General features: G+C 36.3%; 1 protein-coding gene across 2 annotated transcripts in view; it reads right to left on the reverse strand.

The window, feature by feature from the left end:
- BDP1 (B double prime 1, subunit of RNA polymerase III transcription initiation factor IIIB) overlaps nucleotides 1-14230 on the reverse strand; it is an 89480-nt gene that overhangs the window by 44055 nt on the left and 31195 nt on the right. For both annotated transcript variants that reach the window (XM_032404251.1, XM_032404250.1), the window contains exons 13-20: nucleotides 12518-12677; nucleotides 10302-10393; nucleotides 9399-9594; nucleotides 8491-8603; nucleotides 6124-7147; nucleotides 4860-5047; nucleotides 3798-4020; nucleotides 973-1151 (exon numbers count right to left, since the gene is read on the reverse strand). In XM_032404251.1, the coding sequence (XP_032260142.1) occupies nucleotides 973-1151; nucleotides 3798-4020; nucleotides 4860-5047; nucleotides 6124-7147; nucleotides 8491-8603; nucleotides 9399-9594; nucleotides 10302-10393; nucleotides 12518-12677 (2175 nt within the window). The remainder of the gene's footprint in view (nucleotides 1-972; nucleotides 1152-3797; nucleotides 4021-4859; nucleotides 5048-6123; nucleotides 7148-8490; nucleotides 8604-9398; nucleotides 9595-10301; nucleotides 10394-12517; nucleotides 12678-14230) is intronic.

Here is a 14230-nt window from a genome sequence, read left to right on the forward strand (position 1 = left end):
TGACAGAGAGAGACACAGCGAGAGAGGGAACACAAGCAGGGGGAGTGGGAGAGGGAGAAGCAGGCTTCCCACGGAGCAGGGAGCCCGATGTGGGGCTCGATCCCAGGACCCTGGGACCGTGACCTGAGCCGACGACAGACGCTTAACGACTGAGCCACCCAGGCGCCCCTCTACTATAGTTTTTAAGAAGATAATGAATACAATCTTTATATACATGTATTTTTAAATGCAATGATTTGTATAAAACCTTAAGCAGCTAATAGTGAATATAAGCAGGCAAGCATTAAAAGGTGTTAACTCAATGTGATTTTCTATTTTAGGCAGTCTGACACATGAATAAAAATAAACCAAGTATTCTTGGGGCGCCCTGGGTGGCATAGTTGGTTAAGCATCATACTCTTGGTTTCGCCTCAGGTCATGATGTCAGGGTCATGAGATCAAACCCTGCATAGGGCTGTGTGCTCAGCGTGGAGTCTGGTTAAGACTCTCTCTCCCTCTCCCTCTGCCCTCCTCCCTGAGCACTCTCTCCCCCTCTCTCAAATAAATAAATAAATAAATCTGTTTTAAAATAATAAAAAAGAGGGCGCCTGGGTGGCTCAGTTGTTAAACGTCTGCCTTCGGCTCAGGTCATGATCCCAGGGTCCTGCGATCGAGCCCCACATCGGACTCCCTGCTCAGCGGAAAGCCTGCTTCTCTCTCTGCTTGCCGCTCCCCCTGCTTGTGTTCCCTCTCTCGCTGTGTCTCTCTCTGTCAAAATAAATAAATAAAATCTTAAAAATAAATAAATAAATAAATAAAAATAATACAAAAGATAAAAATAAACCAAGTATTCTTGGTATTCACTTTTAAAATACATTAACACATCTTAGTAACAATGAAGAAATACTTGAAAGAATTCTCTCATATTTTAGATTTTCCTTTTTTTTTAAATATAAATATATTTTATATTTTCAAAGAAGTATCACTGTTTACCCCGTAGAAACAACTAATTCCTTTTCCTGGGCCTGTGTAGGCTGAGACATCTCTTTAGGATCACAAGAACTCGAAGGTGAAAGGTCCTTTTCAGTCTGCATACATGGTAATATTACAGACTCCTCCTCCCTGTGACCTGATGTGTCTTTTTCTCTTGATGTCATTAGGGAAGCCACACCCTAGAAACCAAATAAGAAAAATTTCACCAAGGGTTGATAAAAGTATAGGGAAACAGGAACTTTCATACACTATCAGCAAAATAAATTGGTAAAGTCTCTGTAGAGGACAACAGAACAGTATCTACCAAAAATTTTAATTCTCAGCAAATTTACTTCTAGAAATGTATCTTACAAAAATACTCAAGTATATGGAAAAGTACATACAAAGATATTTATTATACCCATTTAATACCTCCCCAAAAAAGCAAGAACAAAATCAAAACACTGGGAACAAGACAAACCTATCAGTAGGGTATTGAATAAATTATAACTTGTTTATAATGGAACAGTCCAGAGCCATTTAGAAGATAAATCTGTATATGCTGATCCAAAAATATGTTCACAATATTATGTTAAGTGAAAAAATGAGAAGGCAAGTTATAACGCCATTTTTGGAAAACAATGAAAATACCCACACATTATTTATATAAATAAGTATCTATACAGAAAAGGCTGGGTGGATATATTCAAAATAACTACATGACTGATTAACTTGGGAGGTAGAAATGAGACATTATAATGGACTCTCACTTTTTAGATTACATATTTTTTCAATGTGAAATTTTTATAATCAGATAGATAATCAATAAAAAAAGATACACCTTTTTAAAATATAAGATCAGGCAGAAAAAGTACAAATTTTCAAGCATTGTAAGAACTAAGCTATTTTATCTTATTTATTTGTTTTTAAGTGGGCTCCACACTGGGCTTGAACTCACAACCCTGAGATCAAGACCTGAGCCAAAATCAAGAGTTGGACACTTAACCAACTGCGCCACCCAGGCACCCCAGAACTAAGCTATCTTAAAGCATAAAAGAAGGGGCACCTGGGTGGCTCACTTGGTTAAGCGTCTGCCTTCAGCTCAGGTCATGATCCTGGAGTCCCAGGATCGAGCCCTGCATCAGGCTCCCTGCTCGGTGGGGAATCTGCTTCTCCCTCTGACCCTCCCCCCTTCACGCTCTCTTTCTCTCTCAAATAAATAAAATCTTTAAAAAAAAAATAAAACATATAAGAAGAATTTTAATCCAAAATTGACTTTTTAAAAAATACACCATTTTATTAATTTTTATGAACTTGTCTTTATTATTATTGAAGTATAGTTGACATACGATGTTTTATTAGTTTTATATGTACAACACAGTGATTCAACAATTATATACATCACTCAGTATTCACCATGGTAAGTATAGTCACTACCTATAACCACACATGTTACTATATTATTAAGTATATTCCCTATGCTGTACTTTTCATCTCTGTTACTTATTTCATGACTGAAAGTTTGTGCTTCTTAGAGATTTTATTTTTAAGTAATCTCTACACCCGACATGAGGTTCGAACTTACAACCCCAAGATCAAGAGATGCATGGTCTACCAACTAAGCCAGCCAGGGGCCCTGGGAAGTCTGTACCTCTTAATCAATCCCCTTTTCCTATTTCCCCCAACTCCCCACCCCCTTCTCCTCTGGTAACCACCAGTTTGTTCTCTGTATTTGAGTCTGTTCCTTTTTTTGTTTTGTTTTATTTTCCAGATTCCACGTGTAAGGGAAATTATATGGTATTTGTCTTTCTCTGTCTGACTTACTTCTCTTAGCATAGTATTTCACTTGGCAAAATGGACTTCCAGGCCCATCCATGTTATTGTAAATGGCAACATCTCATTCTTTTTTATGGCTGGGTAATATTCCATTGTATATATATAACTCATCTTCTTTATCCACTCATCTATTGGTGGGCACTTTGGTTGCTTTCCTATCTTCCCTATTGTAAATAATGCTATGATAAACATAAGGGTGCATCCATCTTTTGGAATTCTTTGGGCAAATACTCACTACTAGAATTACTGGATATAGTAATTCTTTTTTTATTTTTTGAGGACCCTCCATACTGTTTTCCACAGTGGTTGCACCAATTTACATTCCCACCAACAGCACATGAGGGTTCCTTTCTCTCTACATCCTTACCAACACTTGCTATTTCTTGTCTTTTTGACTAGTTATTCTGTCTGGTGGGAGGTGACAGCTCATTGTGGTTTTGATTTGCATTTTGCTGATGATTAGTGATATTGAGCATCTCTTCATGTACCTGTTGCCCACCCGTATGGCCAAAAAAGTACTTTTATATTTAGAACACTCAACTTACAAGTGTTAACATTTCCATTCAACATTTTTGATATTATATCACACAATCTTAATTTGTTATGGACCAAGTTAACAAAGTAAATAAAATATCTCCTTTAACTCCTATCAAGCTTTTAACTTTTTAATGCACCTTAACAACAAAGTAAAACAAAGAATGACTATCAAACTCATTTTTTCTGTGAAGAAACTAGCTGCATCATTTGGCTATGGTCACACGATGAATAAAGGTCAGAACTTAGATCCCAGGACTCTTAAATTCCTTTCCATGACATACTTGCCCATCATGAGAGAGACAAGATTCTTACAAAACCACATGGAACAGTGAGGCACAGAAAGTATAACAAGACTAATACCACATGCAGTAGAAATTATATGAGAAAATATTTGTTAAATGTTAACCCCAGCTGTTTTACTTTAGTAATCATAATAGCTAAAACAAAGAACATCCACCTTGAATAGCACTCACATGTTGAGAAGGGAGAGTGTTTATCTGTTCACTGCTCTGCTGTACCACAACAGTCTCAGTATTATCAGTTTCCAATTTCTTCCCAGATACGTATTTTTCTGCTACTGTAGTCTCTCTCTTTAAAGTTGCTCTTGCTAAGTTTGGTTTTGGTCTTTTGAATCGACTTCTCACAAAAGGTGCTGGTTTAACTTCAAGTGGCTTCTGCTCTTGAGAAAGAGATTTGCTTTTGGAAAAAGGATTATCGAATGTTAGAAAGAGTTGAAGGGGCGACAAGAACAGAGTCTTAGGACAACTTGAGAAATTGGCAGTAAATATTAAATCTAATTTTTTTTAAGATTTTATTTATTTATTTGACAGAGAGATAGCAAGAGCAGGAACACAAGCAGGGGGAGTGGGAGAGGGAGAAGCAGGCTTCCTAACAAGCAGGGAGCCCAATGTGGGGCTCGACCCCAGGACCCTGGGATCATGACCTGAGCCGAAGGCAGATGCTTAACAAATGAGCCACCCAGGTGCCCCTAAATCTAATTCTTAACAGGAAAACAAATTGGACTATTTGGTAGATCCTAAAAAATATGAGGAGTACAAATGAAGTATAAGCCTATCATCTGTGCAGAGAGAAAATACGGGTTCTCACACCCATATTGACTTAGGAATATGTGTTACATACAATTCTGATGTTAGTAATTCTCTCAATCTACTGTCACAACGACCTCAAAATTCTCTCCAAACATCCCAAAGCTTAAAATCTGTAACACTATGCTAGAGATGATATTTCTTGAAACCTTACTGATAACCTGATAATATAACTTTAGATGCTTTGTCTTGGGCGCATGGGTGGCTCAGTCAGTTGAGCATCTGCCTTTGGCTCAGGTCATGATCCCAGGGTCCTGGGATCAAGCCCCACATCGGGCTCCCTGCTCAGCGGGGGGCCTGCTTCTCCCTCTTCTTACCCTCTCCCTGCTCTTGCTCGCTCTCTAATAAATAAAAATCTTTAAAAAAAAATAAAAACTTTAAAAAATAGATGCTTTGTCTTTAAAACCACATAGACCAATATACTTGTACCTTAAATTAATATCTGAAAACTGCTCTGGAACATCTGGAGACAGCATCCCCTGGTCTTCTGTTTTATCAGGTTCAGAAGTCTGCAAAGAAGTCTTCAAACAACTCAAGTGACCTGACAGTTCCTTTTCAGAATTTCTTTTTTCTTCTTCAGGTGTATGCACCATGGATAGTACTTCACTGCTAACATTCTGGAGGAATAGTCACAGGAAATCAACCACAGTAAATCGGCACAAATGGATAATGTCACAACTGTGTGAACTTAAAGTAACTAGAAACTTCTGGGTTTTTAAAGATTTTATTTTTAGGTAATCTGTACACCCAACGTGCAGCTCAAACCTACAACTCCAAGATCAAGAGTCACATGGTAAAAAAAAAAAAAAAAGTCACATGATCCCCCAACTGAGCCAGCCAAGCAACCCCACTGGAAATATTTAATAAATTTTAGGGGCACCTGGGTGGTCAGTCACCTGGACGTCCAACTCTCGATTTCAGCTCAGGTCATGATTTCAGGGGTGTGGGATCATGCCCCACATTGGGCTTTGTGCTGACCATGGAGCATGCCTTAGATTCTTTCACTCTCTCCCTCTGCCCCTACAACATTCGCACTCTCTCTCACTCTCTTTCTAAAATAAAATAAAACTTAAAAATTTAAAAACAAAGAAAAAAGAAAATTTAAAAGTGGAGTGGGGGTGGGGGGCACCTGGATGGCTCAGTCAGTTAAGCATCCAACTCTTGGTTTCAGCTCATGATCTCAGGGTTCTAAGACTGAGCCCTACGTCGAGCTCCACGCTCAGTGCAGAGTCTGCTTGGGATTGTCTCTCTCCCTCTGCCCCTCCCACTCACTCTCTCTAAATAAATAAATAATCTAAAAAAAATAAAAATAAAAATAAAAGTGGAGTGGGACAGGAAATAAAAACTGAGAAAGACATTTGGTCGAAAGAAATAATTCTAATGCATGTTCATACTAGAGTTAGCACTAACTCAGTCCAATTCCCTACACTCCTTTTAGCTAAGAATAACTTCAAACTGACACTAAGAATGGTAACTTATCCACAATTAAATATTTTTTAAGTTTTTTTTTAAAAAAATGCATAGTTTCTTTAAGGTCCTAAAACACAGAATTTAGGGCTGGGAAAGACTTTAAGCTTTTAGAGATTTTAAATGTTATGGGATTTAAGAGCAATAATCACGGTTTTTATTTTGATAATTTTTCTCTGAAAAAATGTTCAAAAACAGTTTTTCTAAAGAACAGAAAAAGACATACTTTGATATTTAGTGAAGGCATAGTGCTGCAGCAACTACTACTGCTCTGCATTAAATCTGTGTCCATTTGTCTTGAGGTCCTAGCCTCTTCTGCTCCATTTTTCCTTAGAGAAATATCTATTTTTCCAGTTTTTTCCAAATCTGCAGCCATTTCTTCAGGAGCATTAATCTCTTCTGACCTGCTTTTCTTCAGGGAAATGTCTCCTCCAGTTTCTTCTGATTCTGCCTCTGGTTCTTCAGTAGCAGTCGTCTTTCCTGATACCTCTTCCATCACAAAAAGGTCTCTTTCTCCAGTTTCTTTAAAATCAATCTCCCTTTCCCCTATGGCACTGATCCCCACTAGTACCTTTTCCCTCAGGGAAGTTCCTTTTTCAATTTCTTTCCAATCTGTCTCCATTTCACCTTGAGTCTTGACCTGTGGGGCCTTTCCTTCTGTGTCTATTTCTCTTCTTTCAGTTTCTTCCAAATGTGTTTCTCTGTCCTCAGTAGCATCAACCATCTCTGGTACATTTTCCCTTACAGAAACCTCGCTTCCAGTTTCTTCTAAACCTGTTTCTACTTCATCTGTAGTGCTGACCTCCAAGGTATTTTCCTGTAAGGATATTTCTCTTCTTCCAGTTTCTTCCAAATCTGTCACTCTTTCCTCAGTGACATCAGACACCTCTGATATAGTGTCCCTTGGGGAAACCTCTCTTCCAGTTTCTTTCAAATCTGTCTCCATATCCACAGTGTTGTCCATCATTTCTGGTATCTTCTCTCTAGGAGAGTTGTCTCTTTCAGTTTTTTTTAAATCTGACTCCATTTCCTTAGTAGTATTAGCCTCCACTAATACCCTCTCCCTTGGTAAGGTTTCTTCCACTCTCGTAATTTCTCTCAAAGGTGCTGTGAATTGCCCAGATGCAACAATCTCCTCTGACACCTCTTCCTTTGAGAAAATTTCTCTTCTTCTAGCTCCTCTTCCTATATTCGGCTTTGGTTTCTGAAATCGAGTCTTTAGAACTGGGACTTTATTATCCTCTTGAATACTATATATTAAAAAAAAAAAAAAATACAAATTTTAAAGCATACTGCCAGCTGAAGAAATGATGGTTGAGAAAATACTACTGAAAGACGAGGAATTCTCAAACAAAAAAATAAAAAATAAATTAAGAAAGCCTCACGTATCTCTGGGTAAAACCTAAAAATTAAAGGAGAGGGGGAAAAAAACCCATGTTTTGAAATTACAAATTTTTAAAATAAATAGATCTACTCATAGAGAGACATGGATAAAGAGAAATCTATCAATAAAGTCAAGTACAGTAGTAGTCAACTGGCTCTGAACAGTCTCTAATTGTCATCCACACAATCCTTCCCAAATACTGGCTAAGGGTCCCCAGTCCTCTGCATTGGAGCTAGACCAATTTATGTCTACTATTCCTACCTCTTGGCACCTCCTATCTTTTATCCAGACATATGCCCTGCCATAAGAGTTAAACAACACATTTATGTGGCCAGATATCACCAGCATCTCAAACAGCCAGATTGAAGTATGATCTGAACAAGAAAGTATAAGAAAGGCCAGACTTCAAATGTAAAGATTGATAAAATACGAGTAATAGTTGAAACTACATAGTAATGCACAGAAGTCCACTATTCTGTTCTCACTACTTCTGTGTACATTGAGTATTTCCAAAGGAAAAACATTTTCCAAAGTATACTAATAATTCCATCGATTTTGTTTGGTACCCTCCAGAGGGGAAATAACAAAAGAAAGAGCCACATGTGGCTAGGAGAAATATTGGGTTTCTATATATGGGTTTTATAAAAAATTTATGTGAACCTTAAATAAAGGTCATATGTGGATCAATCTAATCCCAAAGAAGCAAATAGAAGAAAATAAGTTTCATTTCACATTTGGACACAGACATTTAATCTAACATGTATGTTAATTCAGGTCTAATTTATGATGAGTATATCAACTCATCAAATCACAAGTAACTGAGAAATTAACGTGGAAGTCATGACATAGGGGCGCCTGGGTGGCTCAGTCGCTAAGCGTCTGCCTTTGGCTCAGGTCATGATCCCAGGGTCCTGGGATCGAGCCCCCAGTCGGGTGCCCTGCTCTGTGGGAAGCCTGCTTTTCCCTCTCCCACTCCCCCTGCTTGTGTTCCCTCTCTCACTCTGTCTCTGTCAAATAAATAAAATCTTTTTTAAAAAAAAAGAAAGCTATGACATAAATCGCCCTGAAAAGTGAAGTTATATTGTGAATATTAGGTAATTTGATACACAAATATTAATCTGATTTGCTTTTGTTTTTAAAAATTGATTAAACATTCCTAAAACTTTATACTAAATTCAAAGATTACATAACCACTAAGATGATGCTTACCTTACACATTCATTAACGTTCATTTGAAAAAAATTATCTTCTTTCTCAGATTGTAATGTGAGGTCTTCAAAGTCAACATTTTTACATGACTGATCTTCTACTTGTTCAGGACTCTTAACAACAAACACATTTTTAAGGTTTCTCAATGAAACACCCATTTATATTTTATTATTTATTGCATTGAAAATTTTATCCAATTTGAGTACAAGGAAAATGGTAAACATTTCAAAATTATAAAATTATATTCAAAGGACACTTTTTTTAGTGTTATTTAAATATCTCTAAAAATTTCACAAGCTATACCTTCTACCTTATCTCAAAGCCCCCATTCTTTTCCTCCTAATCAGAAAGCAAGTTACAGCGCTTCAGTCTCGTCTATTAGAGTTATTCCCAGGGGTCTGTCTTCTGATTAGTACCATTACAGTATAGACCTTGAGAACTGTAACAAAAGAAATTCAAATCTAACTATGATCTGAACTCTTACCCTTATCACAAAGACTAGTTATTATGTAAATAACCTAAAATTCATCATCTTTTGTTCTTGGAATTCTATTGTAGTAGGAAGCTTTTAACATTTTACTGTGTTTAAGCCAGAGTTAAAATTCACATACCTAGCTATATTTTCAAAAAGGAAGCGTAATTCAAATACCTAAATGATGGGGAGGGGGAGGCAAGTCAAACATGATGTAATAAGATCAAAGCAGATGCTCCATTATATAAATGCCCAAAATCTAGATTGCTGAGAGTTAAATGGCTTTACAAGTAGCAAAGCTGCTGGCTCTGAGATTTTGGCTTTAAATTTAATATACAATGTACACAACTGTACAGTCTTGCCCTTTAAAGAGGGAGGTAAAAAAAGGCTTAAGTACTTGTTTAACAAAAAAAATGGCAAGAATCAGAGTACTTACATCTCTAGTAATACAGGATTGACTTTCATTCTTTTTTACATTGGCCTCAATTTTTTCCTGTGATGCAAGAATGTCTTTTCTTTCAGCAGCTTTACCTACATTTGGCTTCGGCCTTTGCAATCGGCCCCTCATTAGTCGTGCTGGTCTGACAGCCTTCGTTTGATCATCTTCCTGCAGACCAATTTTTTCACTAGAACTACAAAAGAATAGAATTATGGTTATTTTGAAGTCACATGTTTGTTTTCAGTATTCTCTTCTCCAAGGTATGAATAAGTAAACCATTTGGAATATAAAAATAATTACAAGTGTCCTCAAATACATCCTCAAAGATACTCCTGTTTCTATACCTTAACACTTTGGGACAGACATACTCCTGGAACCCTAACTATAAAAATCATTTCATCACAAAACTGGAAAAAAATCTATATTTGACAGACACTTAATACCATTCTCCACTAAGAATACTACTAGTTTGTAACGTATACCTCCAGGGCACTAGACAAAGATTACGGCATAAATGTACAGTCCAGAATCCAATGGTTCAAATTAGTATTAGAATAAGACTTACTCTGAATCTGCATTCCCAGTTAAATATTCCCTTTTGAAACCTGCTATACATAAAATTATCCAGAAACATGTATCTTAACAATTAATCTAACAAGACTTTGTTAAAATCCTGTTAGTAAGTTGAGGAAGAAATGTGACTGCGAACCCAATGGATCCCTATCATAATTTATTTCTCCAGTAGCATAAAGATCACTACTGAAATGTTTCAACACACCTACAGTTAAGAGAAGACTTAAGTACACTAAACGGAAATAAAATTCAGACATTATCAAGTACAGAACTTATTAGAGTCATTCTTAAAAGCTACTACTTTTATTCTACTTCCTAAATACTTACGTAGATACAGTCTCAGCTTCTGGGTTCTCTCTCTCTGTATTCCCCATTCCAGAAATGTCCAATGTTTTCACTTTATCCTTTTCCGTATGATTCTATAAATTCAATTTTTTACATTTTATTGACTTAACATAAAAAAGTCCAAACTTCATAATAAATGGAAATTAAAACAATGACATTTCATTTTTTGTTCTTCTAATTATAAGAATTTTATAAATCATTGATGCAGCTGTGAACATTATAAAACATATAATCCCATCTAATAACTGACAGGAACAAAAACTGGTATATCCTTTCTGGAAAGCCTTTTGCCAATATGAAATCAAGAGCCTAAAAAACGTTCATACTCAGGGCACTTAGGTAGCTCAGTTGGTTAAGCATCTGCCTTTGGCTGGGGTCATGATCTCAGGGTCCTGGGATCAAGCCCCATGTTGAGCTCCCTGCTCAGTGGGAGAGTCTCCCTCTCCCTCTGCCCCTTCCCCCCACCGCTTGTGCACACTCGCTCTCTCTCCCTCTCAAATAAATAAAATCTATTTAAAAAGTGTTCATACTGGGGACGCCTGGGTGGCTCAGTCGTTAAGCACCTGCCTTCGGCTCAGGTCATGATCCCAGGGTCCTGGGATCGAGCCCCGCATCGGGCTCCCCACTCCGTGGGAAGCCTGCTTCTCCCTCTCCCACTCCCCCTGCTTGTGTTCCCTCTCTCGCTGTGTCTGTCAAATAAATAAAATCTTTAAAAAAAAAAAATGTTCATACTGTAATACCATTTCTAAGACTCTAAGTAAATATTCAGACAAAGTACAAGAATGTTTACTAGAACATTATATAAAATGCCAAACACTGCGAACAGACAAAATATCCAATAATGAGTAAATGGTTAAATTCAGTTATACCCACTGACAGAATATTATGAAGTCACTAAAGACCATGTTTTCAAAGGATATTTAATAATATGGAAAAATATTTAAGAAATGTTAAGAACCAAAGAAGGATACAAAACTGAATACCAATAAATTTTGTAATAGGAAAAGCTGGAAGGATATATGCTAAAAGGTTAGTTGCAGCTGGATAATGAAATCACAAGTAATTTTTGTCTTAATTTTTACAATAATCTGTAGCTTCCCAATTTTGTCGAATTTTACAAGACTATAATAATACGATTGTATTACAAGAAGTATAATAAAAAATATTTAACATAAGAGGGAAAAAAGCTAACACTTTAAAATGTATTTTAGCAAAAATAAAAAATTTATAACAATGCCAGCAGAGATATACAAAAACAGGAACATTCATTTAATGCCTGTAGCAGTGTAAATAAATTCTTTTTTTTTGACTGTCACTTGACAATGCATAACAAAAGCCAATAAATATTTAAAACACTCTGACTCATTAATCTCACCTCCTGTGGAAATTTATCCTCTGCTTTTTTCCTTAAGAAAGGGCTACTTACAAAACCATTTGCTTTTATTTATGAGAGTTTAAAAAAATGGAAACGATTTAAATGTCTACCATTAGAAAAATGCTTAGGTAAATTATTATGTTAACCTGATGCAGCTATTAAAAAGATTAACCCCAAGAAAAGGTTAATGAGTAGGTTCACATAAAAAAGTTTTAAATATTATGTATGTTATGATTAAAACCTACAGAAATGTTTTCATACATAAAAAGAAAGACAAAGATTATGAAGGACAGGAATATGTCAGTTTGCGGAAAGGACTACGGATATAATTTGATGGAAAACTGGTTAAAAACATTTTGAATACAAAATTTATGTAAGTAGGGGTGCCCGGGTGGCTCAGTCATTAAGCGTCTGCCTTTGACTCAGGTCGTGATCCTGGGTCCTGGGATCGAGCCCCACGTTGGGCTCCCTGCTCAGCAGGGAGCCTGTTTCTCCCTCTCCCTCTGCCGCTCCCCCTGCTTATGCTCTCTCACGCTCTTTCAAATAGATAAATAAAATCTTTAAAAAAAAAAATACTTTAATTTTTAAAAATTTAGATAAGTAAACAAAAGAGATTTTTCACTACTGAGTATGTTTGAAATGATATGTCCTAGGTTCTAAATGCATAAACAGGAGACAAGACACATTTAATATTCATGTGTTCTTGTATCTTTGTTTTAGTATCAGTTACATTATCATGTAGTTACAAACTAAACAGTTTATTCCCAACTACTTAGGGAAAATTTTTGTAATTTTATTTTCTATAAAGTGTCTTACTCCATACCTTTTCAACTGAAGTTTCTGCACGTAAACTCTTGCTCTCCGCATCTGTTTTACCTTGTGAAAGAACAGATTTCTTCCCAACTGCCCTTGATAAATTGGGTTTGGGTCTCTGTAGTTGTCTTCTTCCCATCAGTTTAACATTTCCTGACTGATCAGTTTCCCTAAAAAATGAATTATTTATTTTTTATTTTTTTTAATGAACATTATTTAAATAGCACCAACATGGAGGCACAGTCAAATAAAATTCTGAAAAATTCTTTAAAAATCCACTCAGAGGCAGAAAAGAAGTCCTTTAGGTTTACTTAGAGTAAGAGTAGCAAAGAGAATTGAAAAACAAGAGCCATGAGGAGGTAACTTATTTTACCAGATGCTAAAAAGAAACTATTCAGCATCAATAATTAAAACACTGGTACTGATATGTGAATAAACAGATAAATGAAACACAAAAGAAAATTTAGAAGATGACTTCAAAACACATGAAAGTAGTATATAAAAAAGGCAGCATTTCAAAACAGCGAGGATGAAATACAGAATTATGTACTGTTACAAATAATATCAAAGCAATGGTGATGTGAAAACTAACACTGGGAACTAAAATAAAATTAGCTCCATTCCTTGCACTGTACTCATAATATGTTCCAATGCATCAGAGTTAAATAAAGCCACACAGTAAACACGGATGAATTCTTTTATAACCTTGAGTTGGGGTAAGCCTTCATAAAGTTTAACTAAAAATTCAGGAGCCATGAAAGAAAAACAAAATTGAGAAATATAACCACATAAAAATCAAATACTTCTACATGACTAAGTCAGAAGTCAAACTACCAACCAAGAAAGCATGTTTTGCAAATCAAAAAACAAGGCTAATCTCCCTAAAATAAAAAGAGCTCCTACAAACAGTAGCATCAAAAACTCATTTTAAAAATGGACAAAGAGGGGCACCTGAGTGGCTCAGTCGTTTGAGTGTCTGCCGCCAGCTCAGGGCGTGATCCCAGGGTCCTGGGATCAAGCCCCACATTGGGCTCCCTGCTCAGCAGGGAGCCTGCTTCTCCCTCTCCCACTCCCCGTGCCTGTGCTCTGTCAAATAAATAAATAAAATCTTTAAAAAAAAAAAAAAAAAGGACAAAGAATATGAACTTAAAAAACAAAATAAAAATAGGTTTTAAAAAAAGCACAAATTAAGGGGGGAGGGAGACGTGCACACCTGTGCAAGCAAGCACAAATGTAATATTAGGAATTAGAGAATCTAAGGAGAATTATATACAAATGTTCGTTGTTCTATTGACTTTTCCTTAGGTTAGAAATTTTTAAAATAAAAAACTCAATAAAAACAAAGCGTTACATACCCCTGCCAAAAAAGGAAGAGTGAGATGGAGATAGTACACGGAAGTATTATTTTTTAATCTATTCGAGACCAGCATAAACCCTAGTTTGATAAACACCATTTTCTGTTAAGGGAGACATTTCTTACAATGTTGGTGGGAATGTAAACTAGTATAACTCCTATGAAGAACACTTTGGAAGTATCTCTCACAATTCTCAATGTGTATATGTGTATACACACACACATATATACATTGCAGCAAGCAATTCCAGTCTGAATATTCACCCTACAAATACAGATGACCTTTGAACAACACAAGTTCAAGCTGTGTGATTCCACCTATACACAGATTTTTCTCAATACAGTACAGTACTGTAAATGTATTTTCTC

Source organism: Phoca vitulina, unplaced genomic scaffold (genome assembly GCF_004348235.1).
Source record: "Phoca vitulina isolate PV1807 unplaced genomic scaffold, GSC_HSeal_1.0 scaffold6, whole genome shotgun sequence".
Taxonomy (NCBI): Eukaryota; Metazoa; Chordata; class Mammalia; order Carnivora; family Phocidae; genus Phoca; species Phoca vitulina.